Source organism: Penicillium macrosclerotiorum (genome assembly GCF_028827735.1).
Source record: "Penicillium macrosclerotiorum strain IBT 26536 chromosome Unknown utg000001l_segment0_segment0, whole genome shotgun sequence".
Taxonomy (NCBI): Eukaryota; Fungi; Ascomycota; class Eurotiomycetes; order Eurotiales; family Aspergillaceae; genus Penicillium; species Penicillium macrosclerotiorum.
In genome coordinates this window covers 1,932,953-1,954,344 of record NW_026643081.1, presented here as the reverse complement: position 1 = coordinate 1,954,344, position 21,392 = coordinate 1,932,953, and the positions used below count along the sequence as shown (strand labels likewise).

The window sequence follows — 21,392 nt, the reverse complement described above, 5'->3', positions numbered from 1 at the left end:
CATGATGTCTTCATTGTGCAGTTTTCATAGCTTTTTTTTCATATCTTGTGCGTAACATCCGAATCACCCTCGACTCTTATAGCCGACTCATTCTGTAAGCCACATCGAAAATGTCAAGCATGCGGTCGGATAATTTCCACAATCCTCTGCAAAGAGATGAACCCGTTTTATTAGTCACATATGCAAGATAGTGCAAACTGTTGTCCAGGATATAGATGTGAAACTGATATTGAACCCTATATATACAGCTCTTGTTTTGAGATCCATCATAGTCATTGTTCACAGAGCGGTTAGGACACAGACAAATATCACATCCTCGAAATCGTCTCGATCAGTTACCTATGGAGATGTAAATGGATAGCTGCGGGGAATTATGGCTTTGACATTGAACCCCGCCCCGATTCATGAAATGGGCCCGCAATCGATGTTGACCAAAAATGCAACTGTTGATCTTTACTCCCCGGGGAAAATTGTCGGTGATTCTCGCAAAGCAAACAGAAAAGGGGAGTTAATCATTGCTTACCAGGGCCGCAAAATAGATGCCCAAGATCTCTTGATAGCAATAAAAAATCCCTTCGTGCATCGTCATCCTTTCTCATCCAAAAGTTGACTTCTAGCCGACATTCAATTATACAACCCGAGTTACCTCAATTACACCGCCTGAAGCGTGATTGGTTCGTAAAGTCTTGGATTCTTCTTAAGTCTTGGGGGTTAGGCCCCGAAGACATTCGAGGTGCGAATCACGTGGATTCGCACTTATGTAATGGACTATATAACGTAACGTATTCCACAAGCGAGCTGCGCACACAAGCGAGCTGCGCACCCTACCAACCACTACTTTTTGAAAACACTATTTTTCCACCAAAACGCCATATATTTAATTCAACTATTTACTAGGGCACCGAGTAATCTTATGCCCTATATTCCCACATCCAGAACATTGAAATACACGCTTAGTAGTAGGCCTAGCGCCCTTAGTAGGCTGCTGAGGAAGCTCTGCATCATCGTTTTGAATAGCTTCAACGCTTGCTGGCAACGTTGAAACTAGAGATATAGATTCGCCGACCGTAGGATCTTGCTGCCTAGATATCTGGCGATTAGACCGTGTGCGTTTTTGACGCTTCTTCTCGTTGAATTTATGTAGTTGCCGAATCTCTTCCGCTTGCAAAACGGTGTTATGAAACGCTAGTTCAGCACCTTTGATTAATTGATCTAGCGCTCTCTCTGTAGGGCTTCCTGGCGACCGCGAGCGCTTGCCTAGTAGAGCTTTGATAGATGAAGCTTGCTTGCTAAGCTGCTTAATCGTATGTGGCGTAGTAGGCACGAAAGCACTACTCCTACTACTAGGCCTACTAGTAGTAGGTGTAGGTGTTCGAAGCGATATATTAAGCTTCGATAGGACTCGGTCGGCATCTAGCGGAACTAGGCCGGCGCTGGCGAAGCTTGATTGTATAGTGCTAGGTAGGAAGGCTTCCTGGCGTGCTAGGGTATAGGATTCTAGGAAGTCGAGCTTGTCGATATGGTTATATCCTAGGCGAGCTTGGGCCTCGATTAAGCGACCGTATGAGCGCTTTAGGATAGCAAAACATCCTATATCTAGCGGCTGTAGAAGATGTGACGAATGCGGCGGCATACAGAGTGGTATAACGTTATTTTGCTGGCAGATTTGGTCGAATTGTGGTGTTAGATGGCTTCCATGACCGTCTAATATTAACAACCGATATTTACCTTGCGTACGACTAGTAGTCGCTGGAATAAAGAGCTTTTCTAGCTAGCGTAGGCCTATATCGTCGGTAGTCCAACCGTTCGGTGATACTTCGATTCGCCAGTCTTTCGGTAGGTTATCAAACCAGCTAGCAATATAAACCTTCCCTTTGAATACTATACACGGCGGAAGCGAGTAGCCGGTTGCCGATATAGATTCAATTGCTGTTACCCACTCCCGATTTCCAGGTTGTAGTAGAGGCTTCCGACCGTATATATCCTTCCGTGTAACGATTCTAGTAGTAGATATTAAGCCCATTGCAAAGCCTGTTTCATCAAAGTTATAGATATCGTTAGGAAGGATCCCGTTTTCATAAATCGTACGCTCTACTAGCCTAAACCACGCGCGTAGGCTAGTAGGATCTTCGTTTTGCGCACGTTGATAGTCGTAGCGTCTAGAGAATCGTGTGCAAAGCTCTGGTCGCCGCTTAATATAATTAGAAGACCAATTTACACCTATAGTAGTAGGTGTAGTATCGCCGCGCGCTGCTAGTAGAAGATTTGCCATATCTCGAATATGCGAAGGCCTAGGAGACGCTCCTCGGGCGTCTAGCGATAGTATCCACTAGCAAAGCGAATCTTCTTCTTCTTGTGTCAATTTATGACTATTTGCGCGTGTTTCCTGGCGATTTGAAACACCCTTCATACGCGTTCGAAGCGTGCTCTCTGGCACGCTATAAACCGCTACTGCTTTTCGTATAGATAGGGTAGTATCATTTTGAATAGCTTTGATAGCAAGTAGTATCCTACCCTCCCTATCTAGCGATTTTGAGCGCTTTTCAGAACGTTTTGGTGGCATGGTGTATGGTGGAAGATAGTAGGTAGAAGATGGGAGACGCGTTTTTGGTGGGGTGCGCAGCTCGCTTGTATGCGCAGCTCGCTTGTGGAATACGTTAACGTATTTCACTATCTTTCCGCCCACACCAACATTCCGCCCACCCCATCAAAAAATTGTTCCTACACGTCACCATCTATCTTCTACCATATACAATGCCACCAAAACGTTCTGAAAAGCGCTCAAAATCACCAGATAGGGAGGGTAGGATACTACTCGCTATCAAAGATATTCAAAAAGGGTCTTCCGATTCTATACGTACAATTGCAGCGCGTTATAATATACCGCGTTCAACGCTACGCGACCGAATCAATGGCACCCTATTTCAACAGGAAACACAGTCAGCAACATTTAAATTGACACAAGAAGAAGAGGATTCGCTTTGCCAGTGGATCCTATCACTAGATACGCGTGGCGCTTCCCCTAGGCCTTCGCATATTCAAGATATAGCAAATCTTCTACTAGCAACGCGTGGTGATAACAAGCCTTCTTCTATTAGTGTTAATTAGGTAACACGCTATATTAAACGTCGACCAGAGCTTTGTACACGATTCTCTAGACGCTACGACTATCAACGTGCGCAAAACGAAGATCCTACTAGCCTACGCGCGTGGTTTAGGCTAGTAGAGCGTACGATTTATAAAAACGGGATCCTTCCTAATAATATCTATAACTTTGATGAAACAGGCTTTGCAATAGGCTTGATATCTACTACTAGAATCGTTACACGGAAGGATCTATACGGTCGGAAAGCTCTATTACAACCTGGAAATCGGGAGTAGGTAACAGCAATTGAATCTATATCGGCATCCGGCTACTCGCTTCCGCCGTGTATAGTATTCAAAGGGAAGATTTATATTTAAAGCTAGTTTGATAACCTACCGAAAGACTAGCGAATCGAAGTATCACCGAACGGCTAGACTACCGATGATATAGGCCTACGCTGGCTAGAAAAGCTCTTTATTCCAGCAACTACTAGTCGTACGTAAGGCAAATATCGCTTGTTAATATTAGACAGTCATGGAAGCTATCTAACACTACAATTCGACCAAATCTGCCAGCAAAACAACGTTATACCACTCTGTATGCCGCCGCATTCATCGCATCTTCTACAGCCGCTAGATATAGGATGTTTTGCTATCCTAAAGCGCTCATACGGTCGCTTAATCGAGGCCCAAGCCCGCCTAGGATATAACCATATCGACAAGCTCGACTTCCTAGAAGCCTATACCCTAGCACGACAGGAAGCCTTCCTACCTAGCACTATACAATCAAGCTTCGCCAGCGCCGGCCTAGTTCCGCTAGATGCCGACCGAGTCCTATCGAAGCTTAATATATCGCTTCGAACACCTACACCTCCTACTACTACTACTAGTAGGCCTAGTAGTAGAAGTAGTGCTTTCGTGCCTACTACGCCTCATACGATTAAGCAGCTTAGCAAGCAAGCATCATCTATCAAAGCTCTACTACGCAAGCGCTCACGCTCGCCAGGAAGCCCTACAGAAAGAGCGCTAGATCAATTGATTAAGGGGTGCCAATTAGCGATGCATAACGGAGCGCTTCTAGCACAGGAAGCTAGGGATTTACGCCAATTTAACGAGAAGAAGCGTCAAAAACGCACACGGTCTAATCGTCAGATATCTAGGCAGCAAGATCCTACGGTCGGCGAATCTATATCTCTAGATTCAACGTTGCCAGCAAGCGTTGAAGCTATTCAAAACGATAATGCAGAGCTTCCTCAGCAGCCTACCGAGGTCGCTAGGCCTACTACTAAGCGTGTATTTCAATGCTCTGGCTGTGGGAATATAGGGCATAAGATTACCCAGTGCCCTAGCAAATAGTTGAATTAAATATATGGCGTTATGGTGGAAAAATAATGTTTTCAAAAAGTAGTGGTTGGTAGGGTGGGCGGAATGTTGGTGTGGGCGGAAAGATAGTGAAATACGTTAGTTAACAATGCCCGCAGCAAAAAAAAGACAGCGTTCTCGCTGCCGGAAGAATCTAAGTGCGCACTAAGAAACGTGCGTAAGAAATATGAATTATATAAGAAGTGTGACAGTGTCAGGAGATGTAAAAGTGATGTTATTGGTTCTGTCTAAGCCTAGCTAAGAAGGTGCTGAGGGTCACCTGACCCAGCTTAAAGGGTAACAATAAATTTCGTGAGAAATATGAATATATAATAAGTATTCGCCTAACGGAACTCCGGCCCTAATTTATTATCCTCTTTATCTTCTTTATTATCGACTTCCTTATCCCCGAATAAGACTATAACTAAAGCAGCGTCGAAGTTATAGGGATTTATACGTATAAACTCGTAGATATCTCTGATAGTAGGGTAACGGAAGGAGCGGTTAACGGCGAGGAGCGGATACTATAGGTTAATAAGAACGTAGTTCGCTAGCGCTATACCGCGCTAATTCTTCGAAGCTCGCAGATCGATTACGTATACGTATACGATAGATACGTTAGTAAAGTTTTTGACTATATCCGCGAGAGCTTTATCGGTTTCTATTAGTTTCTATTAGAGAATAACTACTTGTATAGGGTAGAAAGTAGACATCTGTCATATGATATTGCAACATGAGGCTATTCCCAGCTCAATGCCTCAGGTGTTAGCTCGACACCTTATCGGTCAGGCTTCGTTATGACAGCCCCACTTCTCCCCAACATGGATGCATGACCTACAAGGCCCTGAGGGTTCGGTGCCCTTCCATTAGGGATTCGTGAACCCCTCTTTCCTGTAGCCTTTGCTTACCTCTGTTACATATAGGACACGTCAGACCGCATGTTGTAATGTGATCTATCGCCTTTGCTTTGGTCATGTGGGAAAGTGTTGAAGCCTGTACATAAATTAAGGATTATGGAGAGATCCATGATAGCAAGACACAGTGTTTTGCCTTCCTTACTTGACGTCTATCTTCCTACCTAGTCGACAGGCTTTCTACCCTGACAATTAGTTATTCTCTAACAGTCGGCTTGCGATAATAGCTTCTATTACCTTCCCTAGGGTGTTCAGCAGTGCGAGTGGTCTGTATGCCCTTGGTTGCGTATAATCCTCCTTCCCTAGTTTCCGGAGCACTACCGTGATCGTGTCCTTGAAGTGCATAGGAAAGTAGCTGGGTTGAAGATATATATTGAAGAGTGTATGCAGGCTCGGTAGGAGGATATTAAGCGTCCGGTGCAAGATACCGTTCGTGATACCGTCCGTGCCGGGAGCCTTGTTTGGAGACGCCCTGCGTACTGCCTTCTTAATCTCCGGAATAGTACTATCCGGACACTCAATTAGTGGCGCGTACGCGTATCCCTCGATATCCGAAAGATCAGCCTAGAGCGGAGGCGGAAAGAAGGTTTAGCGTAGTGTTTCAGCCTTTTCTTCTAGCTCCTAGGCGAGGCCTCTATCCTGTTTCACTAGTGCTAGCGTGTAGGCCGCCGATATGTTGTGTCGGTTTTTGGCCTATTTAACTAGGTTCTAGAGACTAGATGGTGATGCCGATGCCTCCTCTAGTCTTTAGCGATGATTATTTCGAAGGGTCTTCTAGACGAGCCGACCCTTTCTATTATAAGCTTAACGGTATATCTTATAGAATTTATCTAGTCTGGTACGTTGCTATTGTCGACGGAGTTACTGTGCTTCTATATAGAGCTGCTTACACTCTTAGTTGAACCTAGGGGTTAAGCGAGAGGATAGGTTAGACCACGGAGTAGATACCTCGATACTAGTATTTAGCGCCTAAACGAGTGTCGAGATAAACCTGCTAATACCCTCTGTACTATTGAGCTCCGTGATACCGTTCGTTCTAGCGAGGTGCTTCTGCGTTACTTATCGTAGGGTTGATATGTTCGTCTTGGACTAAAGACGTTTTCTCTTCAGCTCTGCGAGTTCCCTGTCCTATTTAATAGCTAGCCTAATCGGGAGGTAGTTAGAGTTATAGTCGAGGTCTTTATCTACCCTGCAAAGGATTACCCCGGCTGCCACGTCTTCGGAAGCAAACGTTAGGTTAATTATAGATTCTCCTTCCTTCTATCGGTGGGTTAGAGTCCCGGGTATAGTGAGAAGTTGCAGCTGGGTGTCCTTAATAATTCTAAGTAAGCTTTCGGCGCTAGGTCTACTGCGAGTGCGATAGTAGTCTGCTAACTAGAGCGGATAGTGTAGGTTGAAGTCGCCTAGAATAACAATCCTGTCTAAGCTAAGCGTGTCAATCGCTTCGGCTAGTGTCGGGAGCGTGTTAGTAGTCACTTCGTTGTAGACGTTAAAGATGTGGATGTCTTGGTTGGAGTAGGAGTCGGAGATTTTGAGGGAGATAATATCCTTGGAGGTAAAGGAGACGCTCTAAGTGCTCGGGTCGACCCGTTTATTGACATAAAGGCAGACCCTTGTCCCCGCGTCGGGGGGTTATATCAGCTGGAAATGTGCTTTAAGAGGGCGGTAGGATGTAGCGATGAATGGATTGCGCCAGGGTTCCTAGATCGCTAGGACGTTATATTCTAGGACCCTAGGGTTCTGAAATAGGCTGGCTATAAGGACATCTCTCGACTTTTGGACGTTGTACTGTAAGATTCGCAGCTCTTAGTGTCTTAGCATTGGAGAGAAGCTGAGTTATCGCGGGCTAGATGCGATTGGGCGCGTTACATTAAGTGCCGATGTGGCTATAGTTGTAGCAACGAAAGTATTGCTTCACTCTGTATACGCGGTCGTAGAGTTGGTATTGATGTATCTGGCCCTCCCACGCTATTCCGGCATAGATCATAGCATTAGCTATCTCTGGGTCTGTGAACTCAACAACGATCGAGGACGCGCGTTTGAGAGTGGCTTCCTTGGTCAGCTACCCTATGTGGGAGATATCTGCCTTTAGTATGACCGTATAATTGTCTGCGAGGATCCGTTGGATAGTTGCTTCCTAGTCCTTGATATTGATAGAATTGGTGGGTATGCTATAGACAATGACTCCGTATATTGGCACGACGAGCTCTGCGTGTTCTCTAAGGCCTTTGATCTAGCCCCTGTTCTGTTTGAGCTGCGTGGTCTCGGCAGTTGTGCTTGTGAATATTTGGATATTACCGCTTTTGAGCTAGTGTGCTGCAATAACTTTGACCTATCTGGTGGCCACATTGTCACGTATCGAGGACTCTACTCTTTGTCGGATCTAGATAGCCGGTTGTGTCCGGTATCGCTAGGCGATGCCGTAGTCTTTGAGCTTGACTATAACGCCTCGGTCTTTGTATATAGTGACCGTGGACTAGGCCTTGGTGGCCGGTGTTCCTTGTAGTACTGGAGGGGGAGGAGCTAGCGCGCCTTTAGCCTGAGCCGCAATCTGCGCCTAGGTCGCAGGGGCAGCTCGTCCACCGCTGAAATTAGCTGCATTGATCGGAGTAGTGCTTAGTCCGACCGAGTTCTTGATAATCGTAATGTCTTTCTGGATGTTCTATGTGCACTTGGCCGCTTCCTAGACGTGCTGGAGGATATCGCCGATCGCGGGCTGTCTCAGGACCTTGCCGATGAGTGCAACGGTCGAGGCCACGTACTGCTGGACTATGTTCCATGGCACCTGGTTCTGCCGTCCTCTATCTAGCGCTTGCAGTTGATTGCATGCTTCTTCAAGATATGTGGCGTGCTCGTTGATGTTTCTGGGCCGTTGTTTACCTGTGGCCACCTAGGCGCCATTACGACAATTAGGACGCATTTTTACGCGTCAATTGAAGTAAATGCCTACGCGGATACAGGTAGACTGTATAAATTGCAAATATGACGCATTTTCAAAAATTTGTTCTGGGCTGTGGGTGGTGTTTTTTCCCTGTAGGCACATTTCTTACAGAAACTTTCGGAACATCACGTCACAAAACTAGGTGGAGCGATTCCGTTGCACCAATGAAGATCCTGCGCATATAGCGTACGAGCCCACTCGGAAGTCACGGCGCGGTTCACAAACCAAACTCAACTAGGATATTGCATTTGCCGAGGGGCGTTATTTTAAAATTGCTCGGTTCGGAGGCCAAGGTACCGACATAGACGTGGGCATGACGGAGAGCGAATAATCTGGCCCACGTGATTGTTTAATTTTCTGGATTGTTCATCCCTACCTATGCATTGGTCACTTTTGTGCATTAACTTTTCTATCTAGCCGACATTAATCTCTTTAACGATGGAAAGCTTCGAAAACAGCCACTCCGCGCTGCTCTTTTGTGCACGGGTGACTGCATTGACCATGCTCTTCACACAGCCTTTCCTATTGTGAGCAATTATGTCCAGTTTAGTCAACAATTTAGTTAAGTATAGTGAGTTAGTTATAAAAAGCAAAGCATATCGAAATCAATATGCCCTTCCTTTCCTGCGTGTTGGAATTGTTTTGTCAAACATGCACGCGTCTTGGGCATTTCTACTCGAGCTTTTGATCTCGGCCAATGTGGCAACTGGATCTCCAGTCCGCCATGATCAAGAAGCCGCGACTGTTCCAACCATAGGGGGCAACCATTCTGCCACTACAACGCCCTTCTGGAAGCAATACAATTATTGTCAGGGTGAGTGGGTGCCCTGAAGTTCATTCTCGAGTGCTTGGTGTTTTCTCTGCTAACATTGACAAATCGACTGATAGGCCGTAACATTGGTGCGACCTGGAGCCCACTCAAAAATGCGCATATGGTCAAATTACAAGTCATGTACGTGCTATAGATCTGTCCCGTATAGGTTCTTTCTGCTAATGTCAACCAATAGGCATCGTCATGGAGGCCGATCCCCTGGGTCGACGCCCATCCCAGGCGACACAACAAAATGGTACCAGTGCGGAAATCCGGACGAGTTTGCTTTCATGAATATGGGCGATACGATCTCAGATAACAGATCGCCATTCATGAAAGAGATGGCCAGTATCGATGGTGCTTTTGCCTATACCATGTGGGAAGGAGACTGCGATTTGGGTAAGTTTATATCGTGAGAGCCTCGATGATAATGTAAAGCAACTCTGAGATGGCTGACAGCCTATAGGAGAATTGACAACATTCGGCTCTCATCAACTGCAGAGGCTCGGAGTCACGCTTCGCTCGACCTATGTTGATGACCTCGGCTTTCTGCCAAAGAAGATGGACCCGGGCTTTAAGATCAGTCACACCTACATTTGGTAAGTTACAATGGCTGTGAAATCATGCCTACTCACATAGTTAACATCTCCAACACTAGGCGTACACGAGAATCGGTCGAAAATTTGATGAACGGCTTCTACCCTCTTGATACCAGGGCCCCAGGCGACACATTGACTATGCATGTCAAACCAAGCGCAATCGAGACAATGGTCTACCCCTCGAGCGCTTGCCCCAAGCTTGCTAAGTTGATATCTGCATACTCTACCTCTTCAGCCTATGAAGAAACTCTCGCCCCATACACAGCTCTTCAAAACAAGCTTGTGAATGCTTATAACACCACGGGTCTGGCTAGCTATAACACCACACAAGTCTTGTACGATCCAGCATCGGCCGCCTATTGCCATGGCCTTGGATTGAAGGGAAATCTTACTCCGGAGGATATCCAAACGGCAGTGATCCCAGGCACAAGCTTGTATCACAATCTCTATCGTCATAACCCGTCTGCTGAACTGGCAAAGCGTTTGAGTGTCGGTGCCTGGTTGGCGGATATTTTGACCTCTCTGTCCGATCGCAGCACTAAATTGGAAGTCTATTCAGCCCATGATGCCAGCTTGGACATGTTTCTGTCGGTTGTGGCGGATCCGGACCTGCCATGGCCACCGTTCGGATCGAATGTCATAATCGAGTTGTGGCAAAAGACCAACGGAAACCAGGTGGTGAGAATGTTTTACGAGGGAATGGTTGTGCCAGCGCATCCTGACTTGGATTGCGACTTCTCAGCATGTCCGCTGGATACACTGACAACGTTTTTCAAGAAATACATCCCCACCGACTTCAAGGCTGAATGCACTGTCTAGTTGCTAGCCATTGGCAAGTCTTGGCATTTCTACTCAAATTGATATATTTACTAAGCCTGATATGCGACATCAAAGATCTTCGGTGAAGTTGCAGCTCAAACTCGGATTGACAATATCGACAAAATACAGAGTCACTGGGCCCTGAAAGGATGTTAGTTGTTGAACTGGGTAACTTGCATCGCAGAAATTGAGAAAGACATTCTGCTCAAAAATGCTATTCACTTGAAGTCGCCTTCTTCAATCTATTCATCCGGCTTATTCGTTCACACAAAGCTTTGTAGGAAGAAAAATTAGGTTGGGAAGAGGAAAAGCTTTAAATGTCTCGTACTCTCCACATGGGGACTGACCTCGCTTACGAGATTGCCCTGTCTTTTTAACTGCTGAATAGATAAAACGGATACTTCAAAACAGATAGTTCACCGAGTTCCAATAACTTTGACTTATTGAAATGTCAATGGGCTTGTTCAACGCGGACGAAGGCAGATTGGCCAATAAGCGCCTTTTGAAATTCAAGCCGTGACGAGGGTTCGTCTCGATTAAATAACTTTCAATCCTCTTCTATTACAGTACCTGAGAAGGTTTGTTCCTGGGGTTTCAAAGTCCTCGAGGGCATACGCCCCTCAGGATCCTTGACCCTGAGGAATAGTTGCCCTACAGTCATATACTCCGGCGAGAGTTCATTCCCCCTCCAGACACCTAGTAGCGAGATACTCCCAATAGTAATTGCATGTACGAAGCGAAAAACATATTTTGTCCGTGTTCTAGCACTCAAAGCAAGAATCGTGGTGATAGTCAATAATCAATCATATAGCAAGGCCGGATAGATAATGTGATTTCAAAAGCCGTAGATTCTATCCTTTTGCCACACAGAGGTCCTTTTTACTTCTTTCAACTGGTTTTAGATAGAAGGAGCCCTAGAGGCGTCAGGAAAATTCAAGCTATAGAGGTATGCCTCGGCACGACCCGCGGGTGACCCTCGGCGGGTGACCCTCCGACCCTCGTTTTGAGGGTCGAGGATCTGGCTTATTGACCCGCGGGTCAGGTCTAGTATAGGTAGGACCCTCGCGAGGGTTACCCGCGGGTCACCCGCGGGTAGTCAAACTAAGCAAATAGGAGGAAATTATGTATTATTTAGATAACTAAGCAAAGTTATGATCGTGCACGGCTACGATTAGAAAGACGAAAAAGGCTAAAACGTAGACGCGAAATAATAGGATCTCGTAGATCCGTAGCGCGACCGCTGTTCTAATAGGGTAGATATAGCGGGGCCTATAGTCCCCGACCGCGAACGAAAACGACAAATCACGAATAGGAAGAAAAACGAAAAGATAAACGACAAAAAAAAGGGGAAGACTTCGATAGGCTTCCTGAAGGACCTAAGGAAGGACGTATTATACTGCAAAAAATTTGCTATAGGCTTGCTACAATTGAAGCGTGATTAGTTCGTAAAGTCTTAGATTCTTAAGTCTTGGGGGTTGGGCCCCGAAGATATCGAGATGCGAATCACGTGGACTCGCACTTATGTAATGGACCACATAACACCGCCGGCCTGCGCCTGCCCTAACGTCGATTCTTGGCGACCCTAGCGTTGCAATACCCGAGGGACAAAGCCTAATTCTGAATGTCACCTCTAGCTAGAGGCTGTTGCTAGGACCTTCTTGTGACTATCATGCTATGGTAGGAGCCATGGGAATAATGTAACCGTTTATGGTAACCTGCAAGGGGGGGTAAACAAGAAAAACAACCACCAACAAGCATATAGATCCCACGGTGCTACCGCGGCTATCTGGATCAACCCAAAGTCATGTTTTTCATCAAATACACCTCCTGCTTTCGAGCTTTCCTTCTTGGTCTCCTAACTCTTGGGACAGTCACTGCGGTACCCACTAGTAGGGACAGCGGCCCTCTCGCACTGTCGCCCACACCTCAAGAGATTTCTTCCCATGGCCGGGGAGTCTTGCTTACTGGAGATGTCACTATTGTGACAGGCAATGCCACAGACTCGGCCATAATTGATTTGATCAAGGTGATTGTGTTGTCTGCTGGGGGAAGAGCCAATGTCTCACCGCAGCCCATCGGCCGTGGCACCAGATAGTCATTGGTACCGAGTCTGAGAATGAAATTGCTGGTACCATAGCGAAAGCTTTCACAGGGAGCTCTGCAGATGGGTTCACTGCCGATGGGTACATCCTTGTAGCTGGCGATTTCAAAGGGCAGCCGAGTATCGTGCTCAATGGCGTGGATAAGCGTGGCACCTTCTATGCCGCACAGACGCTTCGTCAGCTCGGCAATGGCCATACTATTCCTAGTGTCAAGATACGAGACTGGCCACTTATGTCCATTCGTGGCTCTATTGAGGGCTTCTATGGACAGCCATGGTCCCACCAGGCGCGTCTCGACCAGTTCGTCTTCTATGGAAAACACAAGATGAACACTTATGTCTATACCCCCAAGGATGACCCCCTACTTCGTGCAAAGTGGCGCACACTTTACACTGGCAACGCCCTTACCCAGCTCCAAGAACTCATTGACACTGCTAATACCAATCATGTCGACTTCACCTTTGCTCTGTCTCCGGGTCTGGACTTGTGTTACTCCTCGGATGCCGACTTCAATGCCACAATCACCAAGCTTGATCAAGCTCGTAAACTTGGCGTTCGAAGCTTTTACATTGCCTTTGATGACATACCTACAAAATTCCACTGTGACTCAGATAAGCAAAAGTGGGTTGACACGGGTAACTGGCATTGGCTGGCCGATGCCCAGGCTTACTATCTGAACCGCATTCAGAAAGAATATCTGGTGCCAAACGGCCTCAACGATCTTGAGACCGTACCCACCAACTATGCTGGCAGCGCACCAAATCCTTACAAGGAAGATTTTGGTACCATGCTGAACAAAAACATCAGCATCCAGTGGACCGGTGAAGGCGTGTTCAGCGATCAGATCAACGACACAAGTGTGCAACGGGCCGCCTCGACTTATGTCACAGAGAAGTTGTTCTTGTGGGACAATTTCCCCGTGAACGATGGCAATCGTAACCGGCTATTCCTCAACCCCCTTACTGGTCGTTCAGCAGATTTGCACAAGTATCTCCTCGGCTTCACCTCGAATCCGATGGAGCAGGCCTACGCCTCCATGCCCGCCCTTGCCAACTACGGCGATTACATGTGGAACGGGCCAAAGTATGATGCCGACCAGTCAATGGCTGCAATATTGTGGGAACTTTCAGGCAGTGATAAAGCCGTCCACGGAGCACTGCTAGCATTCGTAGATCTGAACCAAAATTGGCCATACCGCTCTCCCCAGATTCATTCGCCTCAGTTAAGCAGCGATATCACAGCCTTCTGGGCGGCTAGAAAAGCGTCCCCACACACCAAAAGTCGACATACAAACGGAGAATCGGCCTTGATCAACCGCCTTGCCCTTCTCACTACACTCCCTGACGTTCTTCCGCGCATGGAAATGAAGGGTTTTGCGAATGATGTGGCTCCCTGGTCAACCGTTGCCATGCAATGGGCCAAGGCTTGCCAACACTTGATTGCTATGCTCCATGCGCTTGATGAGGGCCATAAGACAGAGGCTCACAGCGAGTTCACTGCCGCCCAGGGCTGGGTCAATAAAACTAAGACCAAGACCGTGAATGACCGAAACGATGAGGGCCAAGAGCTTCCCAAATCGATCATCCCTATTACTGGTGATGGCTTGTTCGACAAATTTTTGGCAAATGCCACGGCTATTTACAAGGGCCACTAAGTTGTCCTTCAAGTTCACGGATGATCAGGTAAACCTGTGTGATGAAATAGATGGGAAAGAAGCATGTAAATACTATAGTCACCTGGGGATGACGTCCACAGAATTCGAACATTAATCTATATCGTGAGTATTAATTGACAAGAAAAGCGCTTGCATCACGCATGCATTTTCTTAAACTCAAGGAAAGGTTCTGAGAGAGAATATGGAGTTTCTTGGTAGATATAATTTTAGGATATCGCTAGACCAATGGATTTGTGAGCCTATGGTTGATTTAAGGTTGAAACGAGTCAGATTACAACCATTGATCCTGTCGACTCTCGAGCAGCTTAAGAGTAGATCATCTTCTTTAGGTCAGCCTAGGGGATATGGAAATACATACAAGGGCTGTCAACTCCTCTTGGTGTTATAAGATGTCATTTGTACGTGACTTCGGACTTTAAGGTGAAATTTGCTCAATCTCCTTCACGATCATATTTCCTTAGCCAATTCAATACTTTTCATGAAGATTATATATATGTTATATATTTATTTCACTCACCCGAACCAAGTCCCATTTTAGTCGTTAAAAAACATCTCAACCCATCTCTTTATAAAAAAAGGCGGCGGATTTTTCTCAATACATATAATATTATATCATTCACTTAGTCTATCTAGTCGTAAGCCATTTTTTTAGATGTGAACCAAAATGGTGTGGGATGAACGGATGATTCAGAAGTTCAGAGCAAAAAAAGAATTTGCTCGAGACCGGAGTCGAACCGGCGATCTCCCGTTAAATCTCACGTTACTGGAACGGTACGAGACGGGCGCCTTAGCCACTTGGCCACACGAGCTGTTCGATAAGTGCCTTTCTCTTGTCTTGATCCATAGTATACATAATTATAACCGAAAAAGCCGAATGGTATGAAATCGATCCAAGCTGGGATCTAGGGGCATCATACAAATTAGGTTACGATGTATAGACTGGGAGCGATGACCGCAACATCATAGCACCAGGGCCCGACCGATTTGACTTTTCCCTCACGTTTCGCCCAGCGTCCAGGCGAGGCTCTCACCTAGGCACCCACACCAGGGTTGCAAGATGGACCGATACTGTTCTGTGCTGCCGCCTGCTCATGGCCCAGCACCGATCTTTCCTGCGTTTTCGGAGATCATGGAGAACCCATACTCGCGACACTACAGCGGACAGGTGGAGATGGAATCGCGGGCGCTTCGGTGAGTAAGACTGTGATGACGGTCTGGAGCCGCTTGTCTCCCGTGAAGCTGAGGATTCCCGGATCCCTGGGTGCGATGACGGCACATGTGAGCTCACTGGGTATGACTCGATAAAAATACCCGATCCTCATCCTTTGAACCAGGGTCGGGACCAATGAGCTTCTGAATAAGTCTAACAAACATGTCTCGGGGTGACAGGAAGACCTGTGTTTGGACCTGGAGGGGGCTGGGGGATTCCCAAACAAGGATCAGCAAGACCGAAGGGACGGGGCCAAGCGTTGCCATAAGAACGCCTACTATAGAACTGTGGGGGAGGGAAAAGAACAAGAAAGGTCGATTGTGAAGATATCTACGGCAATTGCGAGGCTTATCCAGGGGATGTGAGATGTACCTGAGGCTGACTCCGATCATGTCATCGGATCAGGATTCATTTGACGCCTCGAGACGCCCAGTGGTGCCTGATCTCGACATCCCCTGCTTATCCTGTATGCAGCAAGTCATCACAGCCATCACCAAAAGTCCTTGACTCAGAATAGTTAAATCGAAGACCAACAAGCATGACTTAATTTTAATACGGTCCCGGCTGCCGCCATGCATCTAATTGTGATCAATAGAAGGGGGCTAAATAGATAGGGATGGGTCTAGGGATGTGATAACTATGAGGCCACCCAACATTATTACCGCGCGCTATGCAGGATACCTCATAAGCGAGAACCATTAATTTGCCGCGTATTTATTCCACATATAACTCGCCTACTAACTCCACAGCTTGGACCCCGTCAGGGTTGAACGGTTCGAGGGCTGCCAAACGGATGAGGCTCCTCAGGCTATTTACGAGTGATCTTCGCCCACCCCCCCGCTACTGATTTTCCTTAACTCTCATCTCCACGGTTTCTACCAGCCTCATCATGTCTTTCGCATTGTCAATCAAACATGCGCTAGATGTGAGGCATGCGCTGAGCATCGTCGCTACTCTCGTTGGCCTCTTTTTCATCTTTACATCGTTTCTCATCCACCATGGGCGAAAGTCTCACGAAGAATGGACTCTCCTTCGCAAGAATGCGGCTCGCAATACTCTCGCCATGTTTGTTTCGTTATTGTTTATGGCTGATGTGGCCTTGATATCGCTAGGTCGCTACAACTTCGGAGATGTCCAAAATCACATTGTAGCAACGTCTTTCTTTTCTGGGGCTTGGGCTCTCATGTCTGGGCGCAAAAGACTAATTCTGACAGAAACCTCAGGTCTCTCGCTAATTTCACTGATTTATTGTATAGCACTTTTGTCTCTTGATTTTACAACGTTTGCATTCTTTGATGGTCCTGCACTTTCGATTCAATCTACTAGAATTCTAAGTCTTGTCGTGATTCTCATTGACTGTCTTCTCCGGCGCATTGCATCAAAGCGCCCTGTGAAATTAGAAGAAGAATCTGGGCCGCTGCTCCCATACACCGATGATGATACCTCAGTCGAGACCGCTACCAACAACGCATCACCTGTCCAACCTGCAAAAATTGGAGACAACTCTACGTCTGCTGATAGCGCTACAGACTCTGACTCCGACTCCGAATCAGACTCCGATGATGAGGATAAAGGTGATAGCAATAAGAAAGATCCGAAGAAGAAAAGTCTGCTCGCTAAATGCGAGACGTGGAGGGAGTATGTTGATCAATTTAAGCCTATCTGGCCATACCTCGTACCGAGAAACGATCTCAAGACCCAGACGTGTTTGTCTGTTTGTATACTGTGTATGATCGCGTGGCGCTTTACAACTGTCCTCGTTCCTCGTCAAATGGGAATCATATCCACCAAGATCTTCGCTGGAGAAGCCCCGTATACCGACCTTATGATTTATTTCGCCATACGGATTATCGAAGGACGCTCGGGCCTAGGCTTTATTGACTCTCTGGCAAAAATTCCAGTTCAGCAATTTTCATATCGCCAGTTGACGAACGCAGCTTTCAATCATGTTATGCTGCTCGACATGAAGTTCCACTCCTCTCGAGACTCTGCAGAAGTGATGAGAGCTATTGGACAAGGAAATGCGCTGGGCAGTCTTTTTGAGACAGCAGTTCTGGAAATTGGTCCGACGGTGATCGACGCACTTGTGGCATTCGCTACTTTGTACTTGAAATTTAACTCTTCGATCGCACTTTGCATGGTTATTGCGTCGGTTACTTTTTTCGCTCTCCATGTTTCCACCTCTGGCTGGAATATTGACAGTCGACGAAAGATGGTCAAGTCTTCAAGACGGGAAGCCCGAATCATGCACCAGTCTGTGCAAGGATGGCCTACTGTTTCAGCATTTAACATGTTCTCCTATGAAAAGGACCACTTTGGGAGCGCTGTGGATAAGGCTCTTGACCGGGAGAGGGATTACGTGACACGTTCTTCTATTCTTTCTGCAGCCACATCAGCATTTATTCCTACCACATTCACACTTCTCTGTGGCCTCATTATCCATGAGGTTTATGCAGGCCGTGCATCCCCTGGAGACTTCATTTTCTTTACCCAATACTGGGGCTCCATTATTGGGCCTATTCGAAATCTCACCTATCGATATCGGTGGTTGATCCAAGATTTAATTGATGCGGAACGAGTGCTCGAGTTACTCTCAAGGAAACCCGATATTGTAGACAAGGAGGGGGCCATCCCTTTACCCTATGCCGAGGGGAACGTCCAGTTCGAGAATGTCAGCTTCTCCTACGATGGCCATCGCATGGCAACGCGCGACGTTACCTTTACTGCCCCCGCAGGAGAGACAATCGGTCTGGTGGGAACCACTGGATCAGGCAAGTCATCTCTCATGAACCTTCTCATGCGCCTGTACGATGTCGGTTCTGGTAGCATCAAGATTGACGGACACGACATCCGAGATATCACGCAAGGATCTCTTAGGGACGCGGTCGGAATAGTCCCCCAAGAACCGCTCTTTTTCAATACCTCTATCATGAAGAATCTGCGCTATGCCAAGCCATCGGCATCTGACGAAGAAGTTTATGAGGCCTGTAAGGCCGCAGCAATTCATGATAAAATTCTCACTTTCACCAAGGGATATAAATCCCAAGTAGGAGAAAATGGAATCAAACTGTCTGGTGGTGAGGCGCAACGGCTCGCGATTGCGAGAGTCTTTCTCAAAAACCCTCGAATTCTCATCCTCGATGAGGCTACAAGCAAAATTGATACTGAGACAGAATTGGAAGTCCAGGTTGCCTTGGAAAGAATCAGCCAAAAACGCACTACTCTTGTGATCGCACACCGACTCTCCACTGTTGTGCGAGCGAACAAAATTCTAGTACTAGAGGAGGGAGAAATTATTGAACAAGGGACACATAGCGAACTCTTGAAACAGGGTGGAAAATACTCGAAATTGTGGAAAGCACAGACGGACTCGTTGGATGAGAAATTGACCTAAGGCAATGTCTCTTCCATAACAAGAAGCGCTATGAATTACCTTATAATATTGAATGGAATCTAAAGGTTGTCTCTCAATTTATACCAAATATGGACGTTTAGAATAATGCCAACAAGGACCTTGGAATCCGCTTGTGAATGGTTATCAAACCCAGGGTTCTGCATGTAGGTAAATTTGGGATGTATGGATGTTGTCATTAACTTGTGTATATCAATGATTTTACATATGTCAACAGTCAGGATTATCAAAATTCAATCATGATAAGTTTGCAAGAATCATTCTCATATTCACTATGTTGAGCAAAAAAATTAATGTACTCTGAAAATCTCGTGAATTAGAAGGCAGCGTTATCTATGTAAAGAACCGAAATGAAATCGACCCGTCAATTTTTCAGACTGCCATGAGTAAATCTCGAAGAGGAAATATGCGGGATCTGATTTCCTCAATAGACTAAACAGAATAAGTGTCATCAAAAGATCGATGCCAGATTTGGTTTCTATTCATTTATAGATCTGCACCTGGTCCGGCTCCGCAATCCGTGCTTCCGCGTTGTGGGCACGGATAATTCGACGTATGAATTGTCGACGGCTTCGGAGATTAACCAGTCGATTCGAATTTCCGCTTATGAACTAACCTTCTCGCCAGATGGGTGAATGGCCAGGGCGCTACGAAGACGACTTGAAACTCGGCAAGTGGGCATAATAAAAGACCTGAAGCGTCTAAATGAGGTTGCATTTCGGGAAGATGGGGGCGGGGTACCTGCCTAGGTAGTAGGTAAAAGCTAGGCACATCATCTTATAAATCACCACGGAAATCCTGTGATTGATCGTGGTCTTGTTTCCAGTTGATACTGATATAGCACAGTTGTCCTCTATCTACTTTAATTCAAAAACATTTCATTGCAAAGGCCCCGAGACTCCTTTACAACTTCTGCCTATCATCACTGTGCAAAGTCTTCACAATGCCGGGGCAATGGCGCCCCGGCAAGCGGGTTGCAATCATTGGCGGTGGTCCCGGCGGGATTTCCACAGCACTTGCCTTTCGCAAACGCGGTTACGATGTCCGAGTCTTTGAACGGCAGTCAGAATTTAAGGCCATTGGTGGCGCAGTCCTGCTGTCTACGCCAGTGCTAGCAGTTCTACGCTCATTCGGGATAGGTCTTAGCAATGTAGGATCCTATACGACAACTACTTTTAACAACGATCGTGGATTGGAGCGTGTCAAATTGCCATTCAACCCCGAAGTTGAGAGACGTATGGGGATCAAAGGTTGGCATTACGGTGTCTTACGCTCATCAATATTTAAGAAGATGCTTGACCTGATTCCTGACACGGAAGACATTCTTTTTCCCCATCACGAATTTGCTTCTTACACTGATCTTCAAGATGCTATTGAAGTCACCTTCAAAAATGGAAACAAAATTACTGCCGATATTGTCGTTGGCGCGGATGGAATTCGCTCAGGTGTCTCAAAGCAAGCATTTGGTGACCCTAACCTGTTCCATACAGGTATTCGCCTCTGGCTTGCATGGTGCGATCAAATCCCTGGCATCACCGAGAATACTGGCATGATATCGCATAGCTCGCAGTATCAAGCAAGTTATTTTCCAATGCTTCATGATGGTAAGCCTGGCTTTGAATGGTGGGTTGTGGAACCTTCCTGGGAGGGTAAGCCATTACCAGAAGATCCGAAGGCGCATTTGCAAAAGATCCTGGAAAATTGGACTGAACCTATGCCTCGCTTTCTTGATGCCACGAATTTTGACGAACAGGTTTACAGATGGGAGATCTATAACCGGCCGTCAATGACGAAGTGGTCATCTGGGCGTATAGTGTGCGTGGGTGATGCTGTCCATCCAGTCTCGCCATATGCTGCATATGGAATGGGAATGGCTATTGAAGATGGGTATTATCTTGCTAGATCTTTAGATGGGGTTGATCTGCAAGATATTCGCGCTGTGAATGCTGGGTTTGAGCTATACGAAAAACAGCGAGTTGACTATGTTAATCACAACATGGAATTCGCTCGCTTCCTCGGGAGAATGTTCCACTCGTTACCCTGGCCGATTTCTAAGCTTCGAGATATGATATTTGATTATACACCCTTCCTTGGCCATTTCATGCTAAAGGGCTATCTTCAGAAGTCAGAAGAGGAAACAATTAACCTGAAGGAGCTTCAAGTGGTATAGCGAGGCAGATGCATTGGACACTGCATCTATGGCAGTATCTTGGATTATTTGATGATGACTACTGTATTCAAAAGAAAATCAAGGACACGGTGTTTCAAGTGCGCGATAACTCCCTGTTGTACCTTTAAACAAACATTAGGTATCTAAAAAGACAACACTTGTTCTGGGTTTCTTGCGTTGAAACTTATGTCCATTGGCAGTTTTTGCATCCATTGGCAGTTTTTGCATCCATTGGCAGTTTTTGCATCCATTGGCAGTTTTTGCATCCATTGGCAGTTTTTGCATCCATTGGC

At 46.4% G+C, this 21,392-nt stretch overlaps 4 protein-coding genes across 4 annotated transcripts; all 4 read left to right on the top strand.

Annotated features, from left to right (window-relative positions):
* Window positions 1-8,952: 8,952 nt before the first annotated feature.
* Window positions 8,953-10,530, top strand: N7462_000648 (histidine phosphatase family protein; the record flags this gene model as incomplete). Its single annotated transcript, XM_057072374.1, has 5 exons — window positions 8,953-9,115; window positions 9,190-9,253; window positions 9,309-9,511; window positions 9,579-9,711; window positions 9,771-10,530. The coding sequence occupies 5 exons, from the start codon at window positions 8,953-8,955 to the stop codon at window positions 10,528-10,530; spliced, it is 1,323 nt and encodes a 440-aa protein (XP_056938904.1).
* A 1,804-nt stretch (window positions 10,531-12,334) lies between these two features.
* N7462_000647 (beta-N-acetylhexosaminidase family protein) lies at window positions 12,335-14,286 on the top strand (the record flags this gene model as incomplete). Its single annotated transcript, XM_057072373.1, has 2 exons — window positions 12,335-12,556; window positions 12,622-14,286. The coding sequence occupies 2 exons, from the start codon at window positions 12,335-12,337 to the stop codon at window positions 14,284-14,286; spliced, it is 1,887 nt and encodes a 628-aa protein (XP_056938903.1).
* Window positions 14,287-16,406: 2,120 nt separating this feature from the next.
* Window positions 16,407-18,911, top strand: N7462_000646 (ABC transporter ATP-binding protein; the record flags this gene model as incomplete). Its single annotated transcript, XM_057072372.1, has 1 exon — window positions 16,407-18,911. The coding sequence occupies one exon, from the start codon at window positions 16,407-16,409 to the stop codon at window positions 18,909-18,911; it is 2,505 nt and encodes an 834-aa protein (XP_056938902.1).
* A 961-nt stretch (window positions 18,912-19,872) lies between these two features.
* N7462_000645 (FAD-dependent oxidoreductase) lies at window positions 19,873-21,099 on the top strand (the record flags this gene model as incomplete). Its single annotated transcript, XM_057072371.1, has 1 exon — window positions 19,873-21,099. The coding sequence occupies one exon, from the start codon at window positions 19,873-19,875 to the stop codon at window positions 21,097-21,099; it is 1,227 nt and encodes a 408-aa protein (XP_056938901.1).
* Window positions 21,100-21,392: the final 293 nt, after the last annotated feature.